The sequence below is a fragment of the Myiozetetes cayanensis genome, unplaced genomic scaffold (assembly GCF_022539395.1).
Source record: "Myiozetetes cayanensis isolate MyiCay16 unplaced genomic scaffold, myiCay2020 scf24, whole genome shotgun sequence".
Lineage (NCBI taxonomy): Eukaryota > Metazoa > Chordata > Aves > Passeriformes > Tyrannidae > Myiozetetes > Myiozetetes cayanensis.
In genome coordinates, this window is record NW_026087456.1 from 5,178,021 (window position 1) to 5,203,857 (window position 25,837).

Sequence of the window (25,837 nt, forward strand, 5' to 3'; positions counted from 1 at the left end):
CATATTGACAAGTAAAACATTTTCCTGTTCTATTTTTTCTTTAAGTGTACTTTATTTATTTGTTGCAATTTTTCCTGTGTGCTCCTATACTTGGGCACTTAAATCCTATTTATAGAAATATCACGCTACTTTAGTTACTAAAATGGGAACCTGGTGCTTTTCAAGATTAAGGTGCACCTTTGGGCTTTACCACTTGGAACCTGTGATACAAATTATTAAGTATCTGATATCAAGGCACGTTAAACCAAAGTCATTGATCAGCATCACAATTATCCTTCATCTTGTTTGAATATATAACTCCTACAAACACACAAAAAAATGGATTTGCAAATCCAGCTGAGGACTGGATTTCACAGAACCCTTTATGTTGGAAAAGACCTTTAAGACTCCAGCTATTAACCCAGCACTGTCAAGTCCACCACTAAACCATGTCCCTAAATGCCACATCTACATGTCTTTTGAATACTTCCAGGGATGGTGACTCAACCACTTCCCTGGACAGACTGTTCCAATGACTGACAATCCTTCTGGGGAAGCACTTTTTCCCAATACTCAATCTAAACCTCTCCTGTTGCAACTTAAGGCCATTTCCTCTAGTCCTGTTGCTTGTTACTCAGGAAAAGAGACCAACACCCACAATAAATGGAGATATCGGGTCTTGTACTATGAACTGAAATGCAGTTTCAGGCTCCAGATTCTCTTATGAGAGAACAAAAAAGCATCATGTAGGAAGGTCGTGAGACAACCCTGGTCCTACAAAGAAACCCAGACCATAAGGAAATAAATGCCTCTGCTATTCTCAGGACATCTGTGCCTATGGACATCTCACCTTGGACCCAAAGCCCTTCAGCTACAGCAACTTCTTCTGCAGCAGTTCCTGATGGGAAATCTCTACAAGGACTCAGGGGGAGCCATGCTGGCTACAACAGTTTATTGTTTTTTGTTCCCTACATCATTTCTAGCTTGAAATATATAAACCAAAAAGTGGAGCCCCAGACATACATTACTCTTAAATGACTTTAAATTCAAACATGGGAAGAATATGGGATTCCATTTCTGTCTGAGAAGGGAACTGTTGGGCAATAGTTACTGATTATGGATGGCAAATAGATTTGGTTTCATTTCTAACTCAAACACTGTGGAGTCAAAAAGCTTGGCTTGAATTCAAAGAGCATTTGGTTTATGTTCTGCTTTGGAAATATTAAAAAAATTGGAGAAGAGGAATAGAAAACATTTACTGGAGAAAAAAAATGAAGGCAAGAGAGGGGTCAGAGTACGAGGCATATGGCAATCAATTGTCCCAGTCTAGTTTTTGGCATAGCTTCTTCCCCTCAGATGCTTTCTGGGGGACAAAAAGGAAAGTAACTTCCCTCCTTCCCCCCCAAAAAATTTCTCATAACGCAGCACCTTTAACTTTGTACATGTATGTTACAGAGGAAAACCAGGCTCCCACTCTGATGAGATTGGTAAAATCTCTGAATTAGCTCAAGGAGGTCAGGGAAACCTGGAATTTTAAGTTTGTACGCTTCTGTTTTCCAAACGTGGAGAAAAATTATTTTGAGGCTTTTTTGTAGTTACTATGGTTAATTAGCATTCCTTGATAATCATCCCTGTAATCTGCACCAGTTAATTAGCCTCATGCGTAGTCATCTATTTCATTAATTATTCCTGGTTCTCATTTTTCACACTGAGAGGTAAGGGCACTGCACATGTTTTTTTAATTATACTTTATCTTCATCATACTAAACAAACACCATAGGGCTTTGAGTCAGTTTGAGTAAGACAGAAAGGAGGGAAGTTTTTCCCAAAGCTGGAGGTTCTGCTAGCAGACACAACGTTACTGATTTTATGCTCCTCTGAGTGCACATGGAAGCCAATGTGATTTGGTTGAACTTGTCTTAAATCCTCATTTTAGCATTTCTTACCATTCCAGCCCTCCTGGCAATGACTGTGTGGAACTGTCCATCAGACACCCTCTTAGCTGTGGTAAGCTTGTATGTGCCACTGCCAAGGTTGTAGGAAAATCTCAGCCTTTCTTCTGCTATTTCCAGGGCCAGGAATTCTGCCCTCTCTCCGGTTTGGTTATCGTAGTTATACAACAACAAGGCATTACTTTTTATAGTGGCAAACTTTATATAGATGTAATTGTTGTTTGGATCCATACTGGGAAACTCCATGTACGACAGCTCTTCAAATCCATAGCTGTTCAGTTCACAATGATTCCCAAAAACACCTGTAAAAATGAAAAGCAAAATCTGGAATCAGAGAGTTTTTATCCCCCACTAAGCATTCTCCCAGAAACAAAGTAGACATGTGCTCTCAACACGGCTGTGACACACAGGCACTTCAAGGAACTCCAATGTATGATTAAAAACATACAGCTTGAACAGAGGAATGTTGTTATCCACAGGTGGGTGTTGAGCTAGGTATATTTAAACTTAAAAATCGAGTTACAAAGGACAGATACGTCTTCTGAAAAGCAAAGTACATTTCACTGAGCTCTCTGGTTTCTTCAGAAAGCAGCAAAACAAGCCAGTTTGACAGCTATGTCAGATGTTGTTAATTACAATCAGGCATTTATTAATCCAGTTATGGAAATGAATTTTCAAGTTGATTTTATTTTTCTTTCTCTAGCTGTTATCTGAACTGTTTCTCACTGGGTGGTTCATTTTTTAGACTTATGATAAAAGCATGTGGGTGATTTAAACATTATGCCTTCTCATGTTTTTATTGATGTAAAGATTTTGATGCATTCTACATCTTTCTTTTCAGATCTCTGTCATATCATTTCCCTTGATTTTTTTTTTACTGCAGCAACAATAACAAAAAACATGATTTAATTTATGAATATTAGCTACATTTACAATGGACATAGGAAATTAATAAACCCTGAGGAAGTGTAAAACAAAGGAAATAAAAGAGAATAAAGAAAGTATTCCACATGTTAGTAGAAAAACTTATTCAGCATTAGTTACAAATGCATATTGAGAACCATATTTTCTTGAGAGGGTTTTCAGCAACCTTAAAACACTGTAAATGATTTCTCAGGTTTCTCTGTTTTTTTATTAATCTGTTGCATTTACCTTCATACTTTTCCATATGAGCAATGAAAATTCTGGATTAATCTGCATTCAGAATCAATCTTGCTGCAATTGTATCGTGATACCTTAAAATATCTGTGTTGCTTTATGTTTTACTTGGGTTCGTTCCACAAACCAAATCTGGGATAATTAAATTCTAAAAATTATTAAACTATTTTGGCACCAGTACATGCTTCTCTGATGGAAAATACTGACATTATTATATACAGTGATCTTACTCTTCAGCTCTCCTAGAAGTGTCTGTTATTCATCAGGAGAGCTTTGCTATCATCATACCTCCTCCTTCAGACTGAACTTTGGGATATCCTTGGTGGGAAGATCCTTTAGCCCTGATCAAGCTGTGGCTGAGTTTATTTCCTCCTTTAGGAAGTCACTGGTCTTGATTTAAAGATTTCAAGCATCCATTCTGCTTTTGGTCAGTTATCTGTCTCTGTCTCTCTCCTTTCTTATTTTTAGGCACTGAGTAGTTTGGCTGGATCTTGTTATGTTTTTGTGTCAGAGGGAAAGAAGCCATTACTAGCAATGACAAAATAAGTATTTGTAGCGATCACATCACTTTCTAATTTCCTTTTAAAGAAGACTGAGTTAATCAAAGCTATAAATACGTGCAGTTTTTCCAAGCCTTGAATCATTTCCAAACCAGAAAACATTTATGCAGGTAAAAATAAACAGCAATTTGAGAAATATGAATAAGGCAAGGGGAGATGAAGAGGAGAGGAGGAGGGTAGGGTACTCACCAAATGGGCAGTGGCAGTAATACCCCTCCAACCCGCTTTGGCAAGACCCACCATTGAAACAGGGGTTGCACTCACAGTAGTTGACAGTGGAGTCACACGTTTTCCCTGTGATTAGAGAATAAAAGCAATTTCCAGGTCAGAGTATTCAGGGTAATAGGGAAGTCAGGCTGGTATGTAGGTCACGAGGTTATGAACTGATCCTGAACATATGGCCAGGAGAGGAGGTGCCAAGGACTGGTTGTGGGATGGAGGGAGGAAGCACAGACAGGATGCTGGGCTGGTCCCAGCGCTGGCACAGGCATAACATGTGGGCTGGAGAAATTTACCTTACTTTTCAAGTGTCTCATTGTAATTATATCATATATCATATAGGTACTGGTGGCTTGTTTTTTTAACTGAATTGAATTTTACTTTATAATTTATTTTATTTTGTTAACTGGTTTCCATAAAAGAGAGATCATGAAATTAAAGGCAATGCCGAACTAAAAAACTGCAAAAATGTATCTTTTTTTTCTCCCTGTTAAATGCAATGTACTCATTAGTGCAAAGGAGATACAGAAAGCCCTTGCTGGACACTGTACAAACAGGGCATGCTGAATACAGGGTGCTATTGTACATTACATGATTTTTCTTATTTTCCCCCATCAATTAAAACCTCCTTCCTGACTTGGATGGGCAACAGCCCTCTGGAGCTAAAACAAGCTCTCCTGAACACAGTCCTTTCCTAAGTAGACATTGTCACATTTGGTAAATATTATTCCCCAGAGAATAAACTGAAATCACATAATTCATTTCAGTAAGGAAGGGAACCAAGAGAAAAAAGTGAAGATTTTAACAGATGCCGAATATAGACACAGGGATTCTTTGTACAAAACTAAAATCTTCTTTGTATGGAAACATTACCTACAAAAGTATTGGCCTTCATTTCTAAGGTTTTCACTGCTTGGCTTTGATCAGCTTAGCAGCACTTCCACTGCATCCCACTCTTGGAACCTGTCTCACTTCTGCCAGCAGTGTCTGTTCTCACCAAAAGCTTCAAAATATCATCATGTTTGTCCCTCCTGTTTCACTGCAAAAACTGTAAAACCTGGCTACACTCTTCCAGACCTGTCCTTGAACTTCATCTCACCCATCATAAATATACAGAACAAGGGCTAAGACTGCCTTAGCGCTTCTTATTGCATTGATAATGAATTATTTTATTTCCTACATTTTATACATATATATATATTTAAGTTAAAAGTACAACATGGGCCTGCAAAGAGGGTGTCCATCCTTATATGTTACATATATCTTATAATTTCACATCTCACATGGCAGGAATGCACAACAGGCAGTCCTTAAGCATTGCTGGTCCCTAAAAGCTGTAGAAAACCAGGACTGTGCTACATGCACTCTGCTACCTTTTTCAGAATTTCAGAACCTGAGCCACCTAACAAAGAAAACTTTTTTTTTTCACCCTTCCTCTACTTTTCTGCTTCTACAGTTTGCAAGCAGTTCTTCCGTGTGAGCAGCAGCTCTCCATGTGTGACTGCAAGCGGGATGGAAATGGAGCGCTGGAGGATTCCTGTGGTTAATACGTAACTTGTAGATCCACCATAAATCCAGGAAACTTTTCCAGTGTCTGAATCTAATTATGCTTTGGGGGTATTTATTTATATTTTATTCTCTAATGGGCATGACTGAAGGATGAGCTAACTTTTTATGTTAGATTTTGCTGTTTTCTTTGTTTTAAAATTATGGTCCACAGTACAGCTCTTTGACTTACTGAGGAGAACACACTGCAGGAGTGAGCAAGATGTTCTTAAAATAGCTCAGTGATGTTGCTTAATTTTCACAAAAATCAAGTGTAGCTCATAAGACTTACTCAGATTTTTGTAGTTCAATCTGACTAAGTACTCTTCTTTTTCTCAGCTAGCATTAAAGCTGACACATTTGCTGAGTCAGCAAGAGAATATGGATGTTTATTTTAGTTGCACATATTTTACCCAGTGAGTAAGAGCATCTTCTTCATGTTTAACTATTGTTTAAAGAATTCTTGAAACCAATAAAAGTATGTTTAGAATAGCAGAATTATAGAACCATAGAATGGTTTGGGTTGGAAGGGACCTTAAAGATCATCCACTTCCTGCCTCCTGCCATGGGAAGTGACATCTTCCACTAGACCAGGTTGCTCAGAGCTCCATCCAACCTGGCCTTGAACACTTCCAAGGAGGGGGCATCCACAGCTTCTCTGGGCAACCTGTGCCAGTGTCTCAGCACCCTCTTTTTAATAAATTTCTTCCTTTATGTAGTCTAAATCTGCCCTCTTTTAGTTTAAAACAATCAACCCTTGTCCTATCGCTACAGGCCCTGTTTGCATTTATTCCAACTGTTTTGACTCAGGAGAAGAATAATACTCTGATTTTATTTGGACAGCATAAAGAATCAGGCTAATCATATATGCCTGATTAGTGTTTCAGTGTATCCAATCAAGCAAGGTGAAGTAAACATCTCAATCCACGTTTTGGGAAGCAGGGAGATCCCAAACCAGGGTCACTCCACAGCCCTACAGTTCAGATGAAAATTGCAGTTAGTTGAGTTTATAGATCGCTCCTCAGCTGAAATGCTGAAAGATACAGGGTATTAAATTCTGTGTCAGAAAGATCTTTTTCTGGAGACCTTGAAAATGAGGAGAATGCTGGATAACTGATAACAGACAGCATTCAACCTTTATCATTCATCACCTCCAGCTGATGATATCATATACAGGGGCTTATGCAAAAATATAATTTCCTCAGTTTTGTTTTTTGTTTTTTTTTTTTTTTTTTTTTTTTTTTTTTTTTTTTGTTTTGTTTTGTTTTTTTTTTTTTTTGTTTTTTTTTTTAATTTAAAAATGTATCAGGAACAGATATCAGCTGAATGCTCTTGGGTTAAATTTCAACTGATTTTAGAATTTTAGTTTTTGTGGTTTTCTGTGTCCATCTTTTAAAGTGGTTGTTCTAATATTCTATAATCTTGCATTTGAAACAGCTTCACAAACCTACATTCCTTCATCTTAATGAGTCCTGGAAAACAGGATATGAAGGGTTCAAAGGAAGGGCAGACAACTACTGTAAATCACAAAGCATATTCCCTCCAGAAAGTGATTATTTTAAAAACAAAACTTGATCATCATTAAGAGATGTAATTATAACAGATTGTTTAAACCCTAATGATGTTGCTCTGAGGTAATCAGTCTTTCTAATCCTATCCAGTGAAAAGAATGACATTACCTTTGCAGTATGATGAAGTCAAATGCAGCTGACAAAACAAAATAAATCAAGGAAAAGTAAGACTCTCAGTTTTCAGGTACGCCATTAGAAAGGTCTACAGCTCATGTACTCTAATTTACACTGAACAGAGAGTCTGTCTCAGAAAATACTAATTTCTACCTGTATGCAGTACCATATAAATATTATTTTTTTTACCAACCATGCAAATTCAATTATGTGACCGTGTTTTCATTCAACAAATGAAAGCAGCAAAGCTATGTATATGGTGAAGTGATTAGAAATTCACCATTTTGAATGTCTCATTCTTTTTCATTTTCTTGTTGTCGAGGCACTCAAGATTTATAACAATGAAGAAACAGTTTCAGGCTTTATTTTTACATTCACTATGGCTATCTTTAATCATATATGAATCAGGATTAAGAGCCCAAGCAGCTGTGTTCTCATTCTGTTGGCAGTATAATAATGACATAATAGCCTCTGTGTCAAGCATTCTCAAACAATGTGTATTCTGACATTTGTTTGCAGAACTTATTGAATATTAAATTTGCAGAATTTCAAATATACTTTTGCAGAACATAAATGTCTAAACATAATGCATGTTAATTGTGATCTTATCTAGTAAGCTCGGTTGATACTAAACTCCAAAGACATTTTGGGTTTTAATTACACTGGTGCCATTTCTTTTTTGTCTTGATCAATTAATCTCAGGACACTTTAATAACTCTTGATTCTGCAATATCCAACTGATTAAAAAAGATCTGGCTCCCAAATAGAAACGTCTGCCCCAGTGGCAGCCTATTTTAAGGTTATCTGTGTTGACAAGGAGTTTAAGAAAGCTCCTATCAGATGCCACATTTAATTCGTGGCATGAAAGAAATCCAGCACTTCAAACTCTAAGAGTCTCTCATCACATTTTCTTGGTAAAAATATTTTTCTTTTTTATGAGCTTGCCACATGTAGATCTTGATTTTTTGCTGACACAAGGCTTGAACATTAAGATATGAGCTTTAATACCAGAAGAAATCAGCTGGATGTTTCATTAACATTTTAAATTATAGTCCAGAGGCATATACTACAGTATGCTGCTGGAGTTAATGAAGTGTTCAGCTTCATTGCAACAGCAAACATATGCCCATATAATCTCCAGTGCTAATGACCTAAAGAGTTAGAGGGCATAGGTGCCCTAGAATTTTTTTGCCGTGCTCCTGGCAAAGTAATTTGATGTACTAATGCAACATGATATAAAACCCTGGATTGGTAACTTAATCAGAACTGCTTGTCAATTAACAGCAATTGCTCCTGACCTGAGGCTCAGGAGTACAATTTGTGAGGTTCAAGAGAAAGATCATCAGTGTCCTTGATATTGCACTGACTATGTACCCACTGCTGTAGCTGTGATTTAAATGAAGTAGTTGAACATTTCTTTTGAAATTGATTAATTTATTCCTCTGCATTATATACTGTACTGATCTGGTTTAAGGTAAAAAAAACCAAAGGGACAGTGAATCCTCTGATCACTCCAAGGGCTATAGGTGAGTTTTGGTGGCACTGATGGCAAGCCCCAATACCCACACCACAATGAACCCAGCTGTGTTGCCCTGGGGAATCTGCAATACAGAAATATTCCTTTGAAAAAGTATAAGTAATCTTCTCTGGTTAAAATTTTTTTTCTGACTTCTATAAACACTGGGCATGAACACTAGTTAAGATCGTTCAGACCTTCCTTAAGTATCATGCTCGTGGCAGAAGCAAAGACCAGCCTGTTTTTCTAGGGTTACAATGCTGCTGTGTTTGAGTGTATTAAATAGTAGAGAAAAATACTTGGAAGAGGTAGGAATGCCACAGACATTTCTGTGCTTAGCAAAAAAAATAAAAAATAACTAAGGGACAAATAGGGAACACACGGGTTGATCATTTTGCCTCAATTCTGGTTTTTCCTATATCCTTCATCTGTTTTCTGTCATGTATGACTGTAAGCAATTTGGGGAAGAGGCTGTTTTTCTTGCTTAGCACACTTCTAGCAGACTTGAAATCCTAACACAATATGCATAACAATAACATGAACAGAAAAATCATACTTAAGCATTGGAAATGGTTTCTACACATTTAATAAATTTAAATGGCTCTTACAAAAACCTTTCTGTTCCAATGCATATCAGGTAAGTGTGATTTGCCTGAGGACAGAGCTAAAATAAAATAATACTGTGAGCACCTGGTCTTCTGAGTTTTCATAACTATTAATATCTCATTTTGCATGACCTCTTCATCTACTGGGGATGCTCACATTCAGAAAAACTTGTGCTAAAAAGGTGCATTCCCACCCTCTTTCCATCCCTTCCGGATTGTAAGGCACAGAGAAGTAAAAGCGTACCTGTATATCCGGTTTTACAAACGCAGTTGAAGCTTCCTGGGAAGTTCTGGCAGGCGGCACCATTTTTGCACGGGTTGGAAAGGCACTCGTTGACGTCCCGCTCGCAAGCCATGCCAGTGAAACCCTCCGGGCAGCTGCATGAGAAGCCTCCCACCAAGTTGTGGCAAGTCCCATCGTTGTGGCAGGGGGAAGGGAGGCACTCATCGATATCGGTCTCGCACAGACTCCCATCGTACCCTGGCATGCACCGGCACACGAAGGGCCGGAGGGGCTCGTTGGCCACGATGATGACGGGGATGCTCTCGTGGGTCTTCAGAGCTGGGCCCACCGCCAGCCTCCTCAGGCAGCTCCCTCCATTCTGGCAGGGGCTCTGCAGGCACCAGTCGTGATCCACAGCCTCGACCCGCACCCCGCTCTGGCGGAAGAGGACATCCTTGATGCTCTCGAAGAAGGTGGCCACGCCGCTGGGATTCACGTACTGGTTGTTGCCGCGCTTGACGGCCGCCATCAGGAAGGTGTGGTTGCTCTCCTCATAGAGCCCGTAGAGCTGGATGGCAGTGCCCAGCCCCGTCAGCTGGGAGCTGGCGATGCGCAGGAAGTGGAGGTAGTGGTTTGTCAGGAAGTCCTGCACGCTGTGGGCGCTCAGGCGAAGGAGGATGCTGTTGTCAATGGTGGTGTTGCCAAAACCCATGAAGAAAATCCGGACGCTGCTGGTGACGGCGCCATGTAACCCATCATTGCTGAGGACAGCCAGGTCAAATGTGCCATCTGTGGACCTCGCCTGCGAGTGCAGCTCGCAGGTACCCCCTGGAATACTGAAGAGGCTGGTGACTCCTGAGGTGAGGGAGCACTGGAAGCTGTCTAGCACGTCTGGATCCTGTGGCTTTACGTTGCCCAAAATTCCGCCTGGGAAGAGGTTGCCATAATAGTGAACAAAGATTTCTACCGTTCTGGGCTGAGATGGGTTGTCGTTTTGGTCTATTACCTTGATATGCACAGTTCCTGTGGAAGACATCTGAGGGACACCAGAGTCTCTTCGTAATCACTGACAGGTAGAAATCGCTGATTTGCTCCCTGTCAATCTCCCTTGTCGTTGTCAGAACGCCAGCAGTGCTGAGGCTGAAGTAGCTGGTCGCAGGACCAGTGCTGAGCAAGTAGTACGTAAAAGGGCCTTGGTTGGGAGGGAGATCAGGGTCTGATGACTGAAGTGTCATCACAAGAGTTCCTGCACGGTTATTCTCCATGACTTCTCCTTGGCTGGTGGACAAGGTAGGGCCGTTGTCGTTGATATCTTCCAAAGTTACCAACAAAGAGGCACTTCCCGTAGCAGACGGTGTTCCCGAATCAATGGCCAGCACAGACAGGTTGTAGACAGGCAGCGTTTCTCGATCCAGCTCTGCGGTGACTGTCACCTGTCCCGTCTGTGGGTTGATGGAGAAGGCGCTGTTGTCATTGCCAGAGCCAATGAAATAGGAAAACCTGCTCCAGCTAGGGACAGAATCTGAATCAAAGGCACTAACAAATGTGACATGGGTGCCTGGAGGAACACCCTCACTGATTTGTATATTGTAGGTTCCTAAGGTAAAAACGGGAGGATCGTTGGCATCCAGTATAGTGATATTAACGGTTACTTCATCTATGTCTGCACCACGAATGCTGCCCAAATTTTTTGCAAGGACTTTCAAAGAGATTCGTTCTTCTTTTTCTCTGTCAAGAGGTCCTGAAACATAGATCTGGCCACTCTTCTTATCTATCTGGAAGCCCTTCTTTCTGCTGTTGCCAAAGATAAGGTAGTGGACTTCTCCATCAGTTCCCATATCACGATCACTTGCAAAAACTTCTCCTATGACAGTACCTTTGGAGGCTGCCTCTGAAACCTCGAAATAATAAAGCTTGGACACAAAACGGGGTACATATTCATTTGTCCCTTCTAACTGGATGTTGACACTAGCAAAGCTGCACCTCTCTTCATCTGGAACATTGAAAGCCTTTACTGTTAAATGGTAACTTTGCTTTGTTTCATAATCTAAAAATCCCTGGGTGGTGACTGTTCCCGTATTGGGGTCAATGACAAAGAGGTCACTGTCTGAGGACTGAATGGCATATGCAATCACAGCGTTAGGTCCAGAGTCAGCATCAGTGGCGTTTAAACAAATAACAGTTGTCCCACTGGGGGCATTCTCTAACACGTTGGGAAAGTAGTCCTCAGGGCTGAATGCCGGAGAATTATCATTCACATCAACGACATTAACAGTGACACTGCAGTAGCCTGTTCTGGACACCCATCCTCCATCCGTGGCAGTAACAACCAGCTCATGCTTTTGGCATAACTCAAAATCAAGTGGCTTTGCTAGTGTCAGTGTACCGGTAGTTGTGTTGATAGCAAAGATTCCGGCTTCGTTTCCAGAGGAAATATTATATCTGACTAATCCGTTCATAGCAGCATCTCTGTCTCGTGCTGAAACTGTCCTGATCACTGTTCCAACAGAGTGACTCTCTGGGACAGTAACACTCATGCGGCTCTGGGAAAACTCAGGTGTATGGTAATTTTCTTCTGTTACTACTATTTCAACAGATACCTCGGATGAGAGTGGAGGATTACCTTTGTCCTTGGCTTTCACTTTAAACAGGAAGTTTTTGTTCAAATCTGCCATTAGTGAAGATGACACAGAGATCCAGCCTGTACTCCTGTCCAGCCTGAATTTATTAGTTTTGCTCTCATCAGAGATAAAGTACTCCACCTCAGAATTCAAGCCAAAGTCCTTGTCATCCACGGCAGTAACTTTGATTAAGTTTGTTCCAACCCTCACGTTCTTAGTAACAGGAGTGAAGTATTTCCGAGCGAGGAACAGCGGCGCGTTGTCGTTGCTGTCCACTATGTTAATGGTGACGGTTGTCTCGCTCATTAATGGGGGACTGCCCCGGTCTGAAGAGGTAACGATGAAGCTGTGCCTATTGATGTTGACATTGCTTGAACGGCTGGAGTTTTGGTACCTTAGGTACTGCTTGTTGAAAATTTCCCCCGTGGTTGCATTAATGCGGAAAAACTCAGACTGGGATTTTATGAAGTAGAAGACTTGGCCGTTTGACCCTTCATCTGGATCGGTGGCTGAAACCTGGGTGACCTTTAACCCAATTCCAGGAAGCTCGGGGCACTCCAGGTAATAGGATGGCTTTGTAAATCGCGGGGCGTTGTCATTGACATCCATGACAAATATGGTAACATCCGTGCTCACTGTCCACCCAGAGTCATGCGCAGAGACCCTGATCCTGTAGCGGTCAGTGTCCTCCCTGTTCAGTGGTCTGCTGATGGTGATGTCCCCAGTGCTGGGATTTATGGTAAATGGGAGACTCGTATCCCTTATGGAGTACCTGCTGATGGCATTCACCCCAATGTCTACGTCTGATGTTGTGACCCGGGTTACTGTAAAACCCAGTGGGGCATTTTCTGGCACAGAAGCACTGAATATCTGAGAAAACCTTGGAGCATTGTCATTTTCATCTAAAATATTAATAATAACTTTGACAGTCGTGCTCTGGAGTGGAGTGCCTTTATCTGAAGCTTTTATGGTTAGCGTGTATTGAGACAGCTTCTCCCTGTCCAAGGGCCTGACACTCCTGATCTCACCAGTGGCTCGATTGATACTGAAGCTATTTTCAGTATTGCCCTCAATTATTTCATAATGTAGCTGTCCATTTAGACCACTGTCCCTGTCTACAGCAGCCACTGTCAGTATCTTCCGTGGGGACAAGTTCTCCACTATTTCTGCAATGAAGGGATCTTGCTCAAACTCTGGCGCATTATCATTGACATCTATCACCGTTACTTCCAATTTTTTGTATGAGGAAAAGGGAGGAAAGCCCATATCTCTGGCCTCAATCCACACCACATATTTCTGTATGGCTTCAAAATCCAAAGCCCGCCTGACAGAAAGCTGTCCCGTCACCTGGTCGACCACGAAAGTGCTGCCCAGGTTACCACTGGCGATGTAGTAGGACAAGGAACCTCCTCTGGCTGAAGATCCAGAGACGGTGGTGACAACTGTACCGACTGCTTGGTTTTCAGGGAAGGTGAAAGTCTCCTGATCTGCCTGAACACGAGGGAATTCAGCTTTGTTCACAAACCTCACAGTGACGGTGGTAGAGTCTGTCTTGGGGTACCGGCCGCCATCCCTCACGTGAACAGAAATGGTGACTTCGGACTCTCCCACCAGCGAGTTCGCAGCCAGGATCGCCCCCCTCGCTGGATCAATGTGGAACTTCTCAGAGTTTTTCCCAACAAGGGAATAATGGAGCTCAGCATTGGATCCAGCATCTGCATCGGTGACAGTCACAGCAAACACAAATGAGCCTGAAACGGAGAACAAAGTTAGGTCAGCCACTTAATGAATGCACTAATTGTGGGAAATGTGATGCCAGCTTTTCCCTGGAAGCATATCCTGGAGCAGTATGCTCCTCCTAACACTGCTCCAAAAATGAACTTCCTTTTTCACAAGATGGTAAGTTCAACAAGGGGCAAGTGAGTTTGTGAGTCCGCAAGACATGCACGCAACCAAAAAATGTGGGATCGAAAAACAGGACACTGCATTCAGACAGATAGATGTACAGAACTCAGTGACTGCACTCAGAAATGGACCTGCAACCTTTTGGAAGCCTACCATCCTACTACTACTTCTGGAACATTCACACTATGAAAGTCGTAAACCTAATAAGACTGAATGCTACTTTGACTTTTTTAATATTATTCATAGTTTATTTATCCATGTAAAGAAACCACCAAAACTGGAATTCAAGGACTATTAAGGTTACCTAAGTGAGCAGGCAGCACCCATAGACATTTATCCTACACACACGCCTTCCCCTGTAGTCCCTTCTCTTCCTATTCCCCAGGGGCTGCTCCTTTCTCCCCACTAGCCTCTTGCTTCTAAGGGTATTCTAAGGACAGCAACTAACAGCACTGCATTTTTAAAAGCATGCTGGTCCTCTGAGAAAGGGGTAAAACAGAAACACAAAACTATTGCACACTATTACAGTAACATGAATATATTCATATGTTTCAGGTTGTCTAAATTTATGCTTCACAATGAGCTTGACTATATTTGCATTAACCTGTCCATCTGCAAGGAGAATCCAGGGTGTCCTTTCTCACTGGACTTCACAGATCTAATGCACAGCACATCTTTCAAATTTGACACTGTCCAAACAATTTGCAGAACACTCTGTTGATGCTTTGCTGGTACTAAAATTTAGAAATTACCCACTCCTGTATAAAAATCATGTTATTTTAAACCTCTTAAGGCAAAATCATTTACAGGCAGGAATGACTTTGACAGCATCCCTTTAAAACTACATTTCATGTCACTGTTTGTCATGTGCAGTGATTTACATTCCAGGGGCAGGAATATTTAGACAAGAACAGTATTCAAACCCATGTGAGAAATGGGACATGAAGAAATGAAGATTTGTTGCTTCTGTTACACAAACAATATTATTAACTACTATTACTAGTTTCCCCTTTTAAACTCGATTAAAAAAATAACAAGGAAATTAAGCTTTTTCTTTCAAAATTTACACAAGATATTTTATGACTGGAATAAAAGCAAAAGTCTTGATCAAGTTATGAGAGTTTGCTCTTGTTCTTTTTCTGGAAAAGCTATTTCAGATGCTATATTCAACTCCACTAAAGATCTTGTTTGGTTTTGTAGTGGATGCCATGCCTGCTAGTTACATAGTTATCAACAGCCTCTCAAAATAATGTGAGAAGATATTACCTTTCCTTTTAAAAGAATAAAAAAGTGCATGCATCTCTAGATTTCTGCTAAGTTAAAAACAGAGTAAACATAGCTTAGGCTTTCTATATGTTTCTAGTTATGAGAGATTTTATACAAAAAGTATCCAAAAAGATATGGCCAGAAACCATCATTTCAACCTATGAGTACTCCTCATTACAAGCATTTAAAGAAACACCCCAAAAAGAACCAGACAAAGGACTGTGCCCTAGTCAGAATACACAAAGATTCACCAATGCAATAATAAAACAATTTCATAATGTTGTTCTGGAAACAGGGAAGAATTGTAAACAAATTCATTCTTCCATAAAAAGGAAAAGTATTTGCAATTGTTTTAAATTTAGAGAGAAAACCAAGACATGGAAATAAGCCTTTTTTTGTTTTTTTTTTTCTTTTAAAGGAAAATTTGTTTTGTAAAACATTTGTCTTGGAATCCTCTTTGTAGGAATCACATATCCATGTATGTGTAAGCACGTGAAAACACAGCGTTGCCAACTTCCTCAGCCAACCTCTCCAATGCAGTTGGGTGAATTCGTGGAAATAAAGTGATCAGATTATAAAATCCTTTTACTTTTTGAGATAGTAGAGGTCCTGGTATTAGTTCATTTTAAACCTTGGAAAAAATTCTCAAAATAGGAGAATCTTTCACTAAATTCTCTCCATCCTCCTGTAAACATACATATTCTCTTTTCTTTCCCCTTGAAATGCCAATTCAGCAAATAGAAAATAATAATATTTTTGACTTACCATTTCTAATGTATTTATTTATCAGGTTTGTTTAAATATAAACTAAATCAGAACTTTACTGTTGTGTTGAGTGAAGTCATGTTAATTTGCGTGTAGGCTTCACAAAAGGAAGGTTTCTGCTTGGCTTCACTTTTATTTTATTTTACCTCATCACTTGGCTCAAGAGAAAGCAACATAATTAACATCTGTGATACAGACACAGAGGTTGACAAAAATCACCTTTAAGAATGTCTCAGGGCAGAAAAAGAATATCAAAGCACAGAAGAGACTCTCTGAAATAAAAAGAGGCCATTGTCTACCTAACCCTGGCAAAACAATTTAATCACTTTTTAGAGTGGGTGCTCATTTACACTATATCTCCTTTAAATAACTACAGGAACATAACTGAATTTAGATGGCAGAAACACACTAAAAAAAAATTGCTGAAGTGGAAGTGATATACTGAGCCTTGATATTCCTCTTTTCCCATGTGACATGAAGATAATACCAGGAAAACAGCTGTATAGGAACATCTCGGAAGCATTCCTTGTGGCACAGTTTTGCATTTCATTAACACGTTGCCCAGAGAAGTTGTGGATGCCCCATCTCCGGAAGTGTTCAAGAACAGGTTCAATGGGACAACCTGGTCTAGTGGAAAATGTCCCTGCCCATGGCAGGGCAATTGGAATAAGATGATCTTCAAGCTTTCTGCCAACCCAAAGCATTCTATATTTATGCAATCTGAAGTATCCCAAGTAGTGCCACTGATCATGTTACCTGAGGTGGTAGGTGATGGGATGTGGGTGACATAGGGATGGTGTTGAAATTTGGGTGGGTTGTCATTCACATCAGCAACAGAGACGAGCACACTGGTGGAACTGGAGAGAGCCCTGGGGTAGCCCCCGTCGCTCGCCACCACCACCAAAGTGTAGTTCTCCCTTGTCTCTCGATCGAGGAGGGCACTGGTGATGATTTGTCCTGTAGATGGGTTGATTGTGAATTGGGAATTGCCACCAGAAAGCCTATAGCTGTTTGAAAGGAAAAACAAGGAAGAAAAATTTGATTACTATTTCAAAGTAACCATTTTCTATATTCTTCAGACCACCATGCCGATGGGCATCAGTGGACAGCCAGATTTTCTTCTGACTGCCCATCTGTCTTCACTTTTTTACTCTTCCATATTTCAAGGTCTGTCATAAATGACATTTCTGGGGATTTCCAAGCATAGTTGCTTAACACAGATTTCTAATACATGAGTAGCTGACTGAGCCTTTTGATATTTGGAGATACCATCAGATGTATTCTCAAAAATGCCTGCTGGAGTACTGACTTCCCTGAGCTAATACAATAAGTGTTACTCCAAAAGGCTGACGTACCTTTTAGCTGAATCTGCAGCGTGCAATTAGAAAAAAAATACTATTTTCTGAAATTAAAGTATGACAGTTTTACAAAATAAAATGAGGATTTAAAATTCATATTGTTTGCTGATACTGAGCCAAGTTTTCCTGTTCAATATTTCAATGTTAATTCACAGTAAAACGTAGCAAATTACTAACAGAGCTACATGAATAGAGACTAACTGGGACAAGAATTTAACCCTTGGTTGGTGTATATGTATGTGCCCACATCCCTAAGTGTGCGCAACAGTGTGATTTGATAAGAACTGACTGTGTGTTTACTGCAGGGCTATCTCTGACTTCCTAGCACAGTGAGTTTGTTCCTTCCCTTGGAATCCTTATCCAGTTTTTGTTCATACAGAATGAATCTCAAAGATATGGTGGAGCACTGGGCTGTATTTTAAAGTTAATTGATCAATATTGCATTTTTTATTACTTCAGATAACATATTTTTGACAAAGCAATGGAAACAAAAACTAGCTAAAAGGAATAATTCTCATATTCAACAATGTAACCCAAAACAGCTGTGGTTTACATTGCTCCTTCAGAGAAGCAAAGTAGCAGCTTTTTTGAGGTATATGATTCTATGAAAGATTCAGAAGAAAGTGGCTATAATGAAAGAGATTAATATTCCTATCTTCACCTCTTTAAAATCAGCACAGGTTATGACAGCAATAACACAGCCCAGAAGCTGTACCAAGAGGATTGAGAGCCAGCCTGTGTAATAAGCTGTGGCAACTTCTCCTGTTCAGTCATTAATCTCTGCACAATGCCACGAGCATACTTTAATTGCTTAATTATGATATAATATGATGGCCATATGTAATTATTCTCCAGCCCTAGAAATGTGCATCTAGAATGGAAAGAACGTGCACAAAGCCTAAAGCACCACTTAAATCTCCCTAAATAGCAGCAGCACAGGCACATTTCATTTGTGACTTGCAATGATTTAAGCCTGAGTGAAGTGTTGCAGAAGACAGAGACTTTCTCTTCTGTATTTCCACATACATATAATGGCTGAAACTTCATCATGGGAAAGATACTATGGAAATCTTTAAAAAACCAAAAAAAATAATGACACTAAATCTTTCATAAGACATTCTGAATTATATCTGAGTGTAACTGCATGCAAACCAACTGGACAATGTAAGTGTGTCTCAATAAAACTAGGAAAAAAAATCCAAACTCTACCAAAAAAAAAACCAAACCAAACCAAAAACTCCCTGAAACTCTAATGGTGACAACTGGCATGAAAGCAATTTGATGCAAGTCCTCTGACTACTTGTCTGTGCTGACCCCTCTTATCTACACTATCTTTAACAGGACAGCACAAGTGTGCGTTGCCATTTACAACCTCATCACCCTCCTTTAATGACTCCACAGGTTATCACCAGAAATAAGAGAACATGGCACATATGGACAGGTAACAGTTTTGCAGATTAACCACTTCTTGTAAAGCACAGCATGTTTTTTGACTTTACATGAAAAAATCAGCCAAGGATTTCACATTTTCGGAAACCAAAGGTTCCATTCTGAAACACAGTCTAACAAGGCTGAAAAGGAATTCTGAGTGCTCAACACCTCTGACAAGACGACCTTATGTTCTGCTTCTTCTGGCTTTCACCAGTTTTGTAATACCAGTCATATTTTAAGATCTACTTTAAATGCTGAATCTGGACAAATTCTGTCCAAGAAAAACAAAGTCTGTTCCTGAGTCTAAAGAGTGTAAAACAAAACCTGAAAACAATTTTTTAATACCTACTTATGAAGGGAAAAAATATTTTTATCAACTAATTCTACGATGAGGTACTGAGTGAATGACAAAGACTAATTGCAGAGATATTAAAGCAATTCAACCACAGTAAAGAAATCTGAGAGCACTCTGATAATTTCTGATTACGGGACACAATTGTTACAATCATTCATGCTTTGCATGGAATTCTTTTTCTAAAGGAGCTGCCAGAAATAGTTTCTTAAACTAAGATGGAATAAAATTAAAAGCTTTATTGTTTCACAATTTAATAAATGGCAATTTTGGATGATTTTCAATATTTAAAGATGCCTAAACATCAAGTTTTTATTTTCGGCTTGTAACTAGTTGGAAAGAAAATATTGGAGTATTTTATACACATTGTTTTGCCATCACATAGTTCTGTTTTATTTTACTTCCTTTCTTTAAAAAAAAGTGACAACCACAGTGGCATACTTACACTCTTTGAAGAATGAACTCAGGTGAACTAACAAAAAAGTAAATACAAAATCTGCTTTTATATCCTGTTTTGTAAGTTTTGAAACAGTGACGTAAGCAGCCACAACAGTTAAATGTAATAAGGTTACCTATCTGTCTTTATGATTAATAACTAATACAAATCTGCTTTGCATTCCATTTTGCAGTATATCGGTCCTTAGTGGAAAAATCTTAGGCTTGTCACTGTCACTCAGCATCTTCATTACTGTTTTCTGTGACACTGGGAATGGCCAGTGTTCAGCCCAGTGCCCAGCTAAGTTCCATCAACTGAGCTCTGCAAACCAGCTGGCATTTAGAGCAAAAATGCCAAATTCTAGCTTTTTACTGTTTTTCTGAATGTCATAAGCTTTATGCCTCACCTTGTGTAATTTTCATGTTAAACTGAAGACATTAACTGACCAAAAATTTACCCAAGGAGCCTGTTGGTTTTTAGTGAAAATTGCTCACTACATGAAAAGGTGTGAATGCAGCAGCAAGGCAAGTAGTGGGTGCAGGTGCAAGTTAAACTCATTTGCTTTTCACTTAGTAAAAAATTAAAATAACCCTGCAACTCCACTTGTGCTTAATATAATTTTAAAAGCCTAAACAATAAAAAGACACATTCACCAAAATAATTTAGTCATACATATACACCTGACCTACTGTATCTTGCAGCTTTAAGGCACATTGGTGTTGAACACTGAGGAAAAAAACAATCTTGAGGCAAGTTATGAGGCAGGATTACATAGAGCAGCAGTAACTGACCTACCTAATAACAGCATTTGTAGAAGCATCAGCATCCGAGGAGTTTACGAGCAAAATATCTGTCCCTGTAGGAGCATCCTCCAGAACAGTGGCAGAGTACATGTTAAAGGCGAACGTGGGGACATTGTCATTGACATCATCCACTGTGACAGCAATGGTTCCAGTGCCAGTGAGGGCAGGAGATCCTGCGGGAAAGGGGGATAAAAGTGCTAGAGGTTACAAATACCAGCATGCTAATCAAAGGTCTGCCAGCCCTGATTTAGAGCTGAGCGCTTGAGCATGTCACAGTTCACAGAGCAAGAAAGCCAGTTCACCATAGAGGACAGGGTCAGATTTGTTTCAATGTCATCTTGACATAAAGTACAAGTTGTGAAAGATTAAAAAAAAAAAAAAGAATTATTTTTCTTGCTCCATCTAATTCCAGAAATATTTTGTAATACAAACTCAGTGGAAAAAGATGGTTTTGGAACTGCTCAGCAGCCTTCCTGTAACAATTAGGACCAGTTTGAAGATGTGGTTGGTTTTTCTATTTCTCTGCAAGAAGACCTTCAAAGGTGGCACACTGACAGACGTGAAGATTCCAGACCTCAATTTACTTCTCCGCAGAACAAATAGAGTGGAAACTGTGGCAAAACACAGATTTCCGCATGGCTTTTCCACTGCCGGTTGCACCCCTGACCTGGGGAGACCTTCTCGGAGAGGGTGAGAGGGTTGCACAGTCTCCAACCCTGTTCAGACTCATTTTCTCCATAGAAGCAACCATCTATAGCAGCAAATAATGCTCGCTCCGATGGGATACTGGCTTACGGGAAATCGGACTGAACTTATTTAACCTACGGCTTTCATCCTCCTTGTTATTCTAAACTTAACTCTGATGAGCAGCAACGAGTAAGAAATAGCATGTTTATTCATGTGCAATCTCTCAGTATTTGTTCTCTTTAGCTTTTCCTTTGTCAAATCCAAAAAAAGACAATGAAGAGTTTTACAAGTTCATGTTAGTTTTGTCAGTCCATTACATTTCTTTTCAGCCAAGAATCAGCAAGACATCTTCTGCTAACCAAATTCTTCACTGAGGGTCCCTGAAAAAACGGATTATTCCCTTCTTTGAATATGTGGGAAGGAGAAGGAAAATGTGATAGCGGAGAATAAACACATGAGTTATGGCCCCTTTTACTCAAAAGACAGATGATGACCATGCCTGTTTTACCCAAAATTGCGTCTCTTTCCCCTTCAATCTCAAACAGATACAATTTAACATTTGTTGGACTGGGAAAAAAGAGACAATAATGAAATGCTTTGGGCCAGATAGTGGTCGAGTCCTTGCTGTGAGGCAAACATATTACATGGAGCTGTCATTTGATGGAACACAGGCAGCCCTGTGTGACCTCCCTCATCCTTCCAACCCAGCAGATGATTGGGTCACTGCTATCCAAGGTTATTGCTGGACCCAACCTTAGGGGTTGGGAAGGAGGCAGGCTCTGCTCTTGGGTCTCATCTGCTCCTGGCAAGGGCTCCAAACACAAAACTCTTACATAAAAGAAGAAATAACGACCCATTTTCCCGCATGTTAACCCTTGCAGGTTGAAGAAGCACCACACTGCATTGCTGGGAAGAAGCTGGAAGCAGCTTCTGCACAGAAAGGAGGCTTTTCACCACAAAATACTTCACAGCAACTCGGTTTAATGCACGAATGGGCTGAATGACAAAGCTTCCAATTGAAAGGTGTTATAAATATCACCAGGCTGAATTTGAAGCCTGCTGATCAGACGGGAAAGATCACAATGCCGAGGGAAAGAGCGTGCAAGCCAAGAAGTGTAGGTTTCACATCACGGCTGCACACAATAGAGGCCTTTCTCTGCTCGAGTCTGAGGTAATTCATTCTGCCAATTAATACACTTTCAGCCAGGAGGGTTACATTAAGGCAATAAGTCTGACTCATTTTTAGCCTTTTTTTTTTTTTTTCCCCCTCCCCATTTTGTCATTTAGCCAAACACATATAGATAGAAAATCCTGCAGAAGTGTTCCTGATTGCTGAAATATTGCCTGTGGAGTGTTTATTATTACTGCACTAAACGAAAGAGAGTCCTCAGTGGCATTTGCTGCGTGTGTCATCAAGCTCTGGCCTTCCAAACACATTTTACTGACATTCATCTAGCAGCTAATGAAATGAAAGGTTGAAAGCTGTGAAGTTTCACAGGTGATTAAACAGTTTATACATAATTCAGAAATTAATCTCAGGTAGAGTCACATTCAAAGAGCATCAGTAATGCCATTCAGTCTGGAAAAGAAACCTCGCTCACAGCTAAAACCTGAAACTCCTTGTTTCAAACGTATTTGCTACGACAAAGTCAATGCTGGAAAATTCACACTATGAATTTAGTCACAAAAATGAATGGAGGTGGAAGCAATTCCATAGGTAACCCAAGGCTGGGGTGATGGGACTGGCTCCAGCACAGCTCTGCAGGCTGTCCCAGAGCTTGGGCTTGGTGCTGCACCAGCTACACTCACAAGACTGATGGAAAGAGGAGAATGGAAAGAACACGTTCACATCTGCTGGCAAAGTACCATGAGCACAGATATCGACAGCAAAATGCTGCGATGGGTTTGTTCTTCCTCCTGCATGGCTATTGAATCTGCATTCTATTGAAACTTAAAGGAAACAGCCAAAAGGGATGCCAGATGTAATAGATCCTTGTGGGCTGTAGATATTCTCCTGCTCAGGATCACACTGACACCAGCAGCTTTTGACTCAGTCATTTGACTCCCAACAGCCCTGGCCCTCTTTCCTCTTCAAGGAATCTGAATTTCAAGGGTACCAAACAATCAAACACTCCAAGCGTCAAATCCTAGCCCTTGCCTCAGCCCTCTATATATTCCGTGCCCTCATTCTCCAATTCCACTTCCTCCCTGGAAGTGCCTACAAGGCACCATACAGTGCTGTATGGGCATATTTGTATCAGCCTCAGAGAAGTGAACAAACCAGTCGTGGTTGAGTGCCATACTAACAAAATTAGCTGGGGTAACATAAGTAACCCAGATCTCATTCAACGCTAGCTTGTGGCTGCATAGTGCTCACAGAAACATCCCACAAGTCCAATATTAATTCAGCTGTTTGTAACATCCCAAGACACTGCTCTCCAGTTCAAACCCCTAAACCTTTCTCATCTTACTTAGATGGAAAAACTCATGTATTTACACTGGTTTCCTGTCTGTGTAGTTATCCAAATATGCTTTTTTTCCCTCAAGTAAAATATCACGTCCACAAATTTACCCCTTTATTCTATTACACCAAAAGATAAAGTTGCAATTTTACAGAGAGTCCTCAAAGTTTTTATTCACTTGAAATTAAAAGACTAGCTCACATTTCTGCAGTTACTGAGAAATATAAGAAGAGGAAATTACAAATGAAGTAATTTCATATGGAAAAGAAATAGTTCAGCGCCAAATTCTACCATCCTCAGTGAACTTCCAGTGAAAGTTGTGCTTGTATAAGGACCACAGAATTTGGCCCTTGGTAATAAGCAGGTTTCATAAAACGTACATGTCATATTTGTGGTGAGAGAAGTAGTTTCCATGGTCAGGCTGAGTTCCCAGATTTCTTAGTTATGCTTCGATAGCAAATCTTCCCCAAGTCAGTTATCTTATTATGCTCCAGCATCACCCCTTATTTTCTTCAAATTGTACTTAATATTTTGCATAAATAAGTGCAGTAAATTTTGCGTAAATTCTGCAATATTAGCCAAACACTCAAGATGACCTCAAACTGTTCTTACTAAACCAGGCATGTTACAACCTATCTAAAATTGCAGTACACAGCCACAAAAGCCTTTGAGTACTCTTAGAAACAGCCCTGGGAGCTAAAGCCACAAAGAAACATACACTTTTCCCTTGGTGAGCTTGCATTAAAATTTCTATAATTTTTCATTATAGTCTGAACTATTTTTCAGAAGAAGCAGCAACTATTCCTTTGTCAGACACTCCTCATTTAGAGATTTCTCTAGTGTTATACTACTAGTAGGGTTTTGGTTTTTTTTTTTTCCAAATCCCAAAATACCACATCTCACAGAGGCTCAGGATATGCATGTTGAAAAAAAAAAGAAGTCTAGAAGGATGGAGGAGTGAAAGAACCATCAAATGATGAATAACTGGAGAACATAAAGTTAACTACATGGACTAAATGGGAGAGATGAGATTGACTGTTCCTGTTCAGTGCATATCAAACCTTTAAAATTTAAGAGACTATGACATTAATGCATTTTTATTATTCTGAATATGCCATCTCTGTGTGCTGTGGTCTGTTTCTATGAACTGAACAGTTTATTTTCTAGGTGACAGCTGTACATATATATTAAGCAGACGGTCCCACAAATGTCCAAATGTCATTGTTGACATAAAGATTAACCTGGGATAGTGTCAAAATAGTAACACTGAGTTCAGGAGGAAAATTGCTTCCCACGGACGTTCTTCCAAAAATTTCAGCTTTTTTGCTTACATCTGCAAGTAAACATGTGTCTGGGGATGAAGAGAAGGAGCAGACCTTGGGAGCCTGCTCCCCAGGGGCCCACGGTGGAGGGCGAGCTACAGGGGGAGGTTGTGAGAGGCCACCTTAGGCCTGGCCAGCGCTGGGCTGTGGTCCCTGTCTCTGCACAGGACATTTGAGGAAGTGACATGAAGAAGCAGCATGGGGAAGGTGGGTCAGGCAAGCAGGAGTAAAGGGCAGGATCTCTTTTGTCCCAGCAAGATGGGACTGGCAAAGAACTCTGAGCAGGTTTCCTACCCCATTCCTCAGTGCTTGTTTGGGGCTTATCACCACAGAAAATATGATGATATTTGTAATTTGGCAGTTTGGAAGTTATAACAAGCCCTTTCAATGTTTTTCTTTCCCTGTCCAGGAAAAGGGGGATGAAAAATAATGGCCATGTGCAGCAACAGAAGTAGAAGAAAGGAACAAAATGCAGGAAGGTGAGAGAGAGAGGGAGGGAAATACCATTTAAACTGACAATTTGTACTTTTCAGCATCTGGATAACCAGCAAAGAGAGGACAATACACCTTTCTGGATGAACTCATCATATAAGTCACTCATTCCCCTAACTGGTGCTAATGCTTCTAAGCTACATAGTCTCCCACAAGGGATGCAAAGACTGCTTTCACTTTCACCTTGGTCTACACATGCATCCTTGGGAGAGGAGAGCACCACATGCTATCTTCATCCACCTTGTCCTGGGGAATGGGGAAGATAAGATGTTTTGGCTGCCTGCAATCCCACATGGCACCATCTGCTCCAATACATGTTCAGCTCTCCACTATCACAGTGGGACACCAGGATGAGTGGGGAATGGTCAGAACACGTAGACTGAAGTAGTAAGAGAAAACCAGGGAAGGAAACTTGCAAAGGCATTTAGGTTTTTCAAGAAAGCTCAGGAAAAGATGATGCTATTGGAAATTATCTCGGCTGTGTGGTACTGTGTG

At 40.3% G+C, this 25,837-nt stretch overlaps 1 protein-coding gene across 1 annotated transcript in view; it reads right to left on the reverse strand.

Moving 5' to 3' along the window:
- The window catches only part of FAT4 (FAT atypical cadherin 4), a 128,830-nt gene that overhangs the window by 16,481 nt on the left and 86,512 nt on the right, over positions 1–25,837 (reverse strand). Inside the window, 6 exon segments of the mRNA XM_050320607.1 lie at positions 1,926–2,233; positions 3,839–3,943; positions 9,464–10,499; positions 10,501–13,814; positions 16,756–17,006; positions 20,372–20,552. Of these exon segments, the coding sequence (XP_050176564.1) occupies positions 1,926–2,233; positions 3,839–3,943; positions 9,464–10,499; positions 10,501–13,814; positions 16,756–17,006; positions 20,372–20,552 (5,195 nt within the window).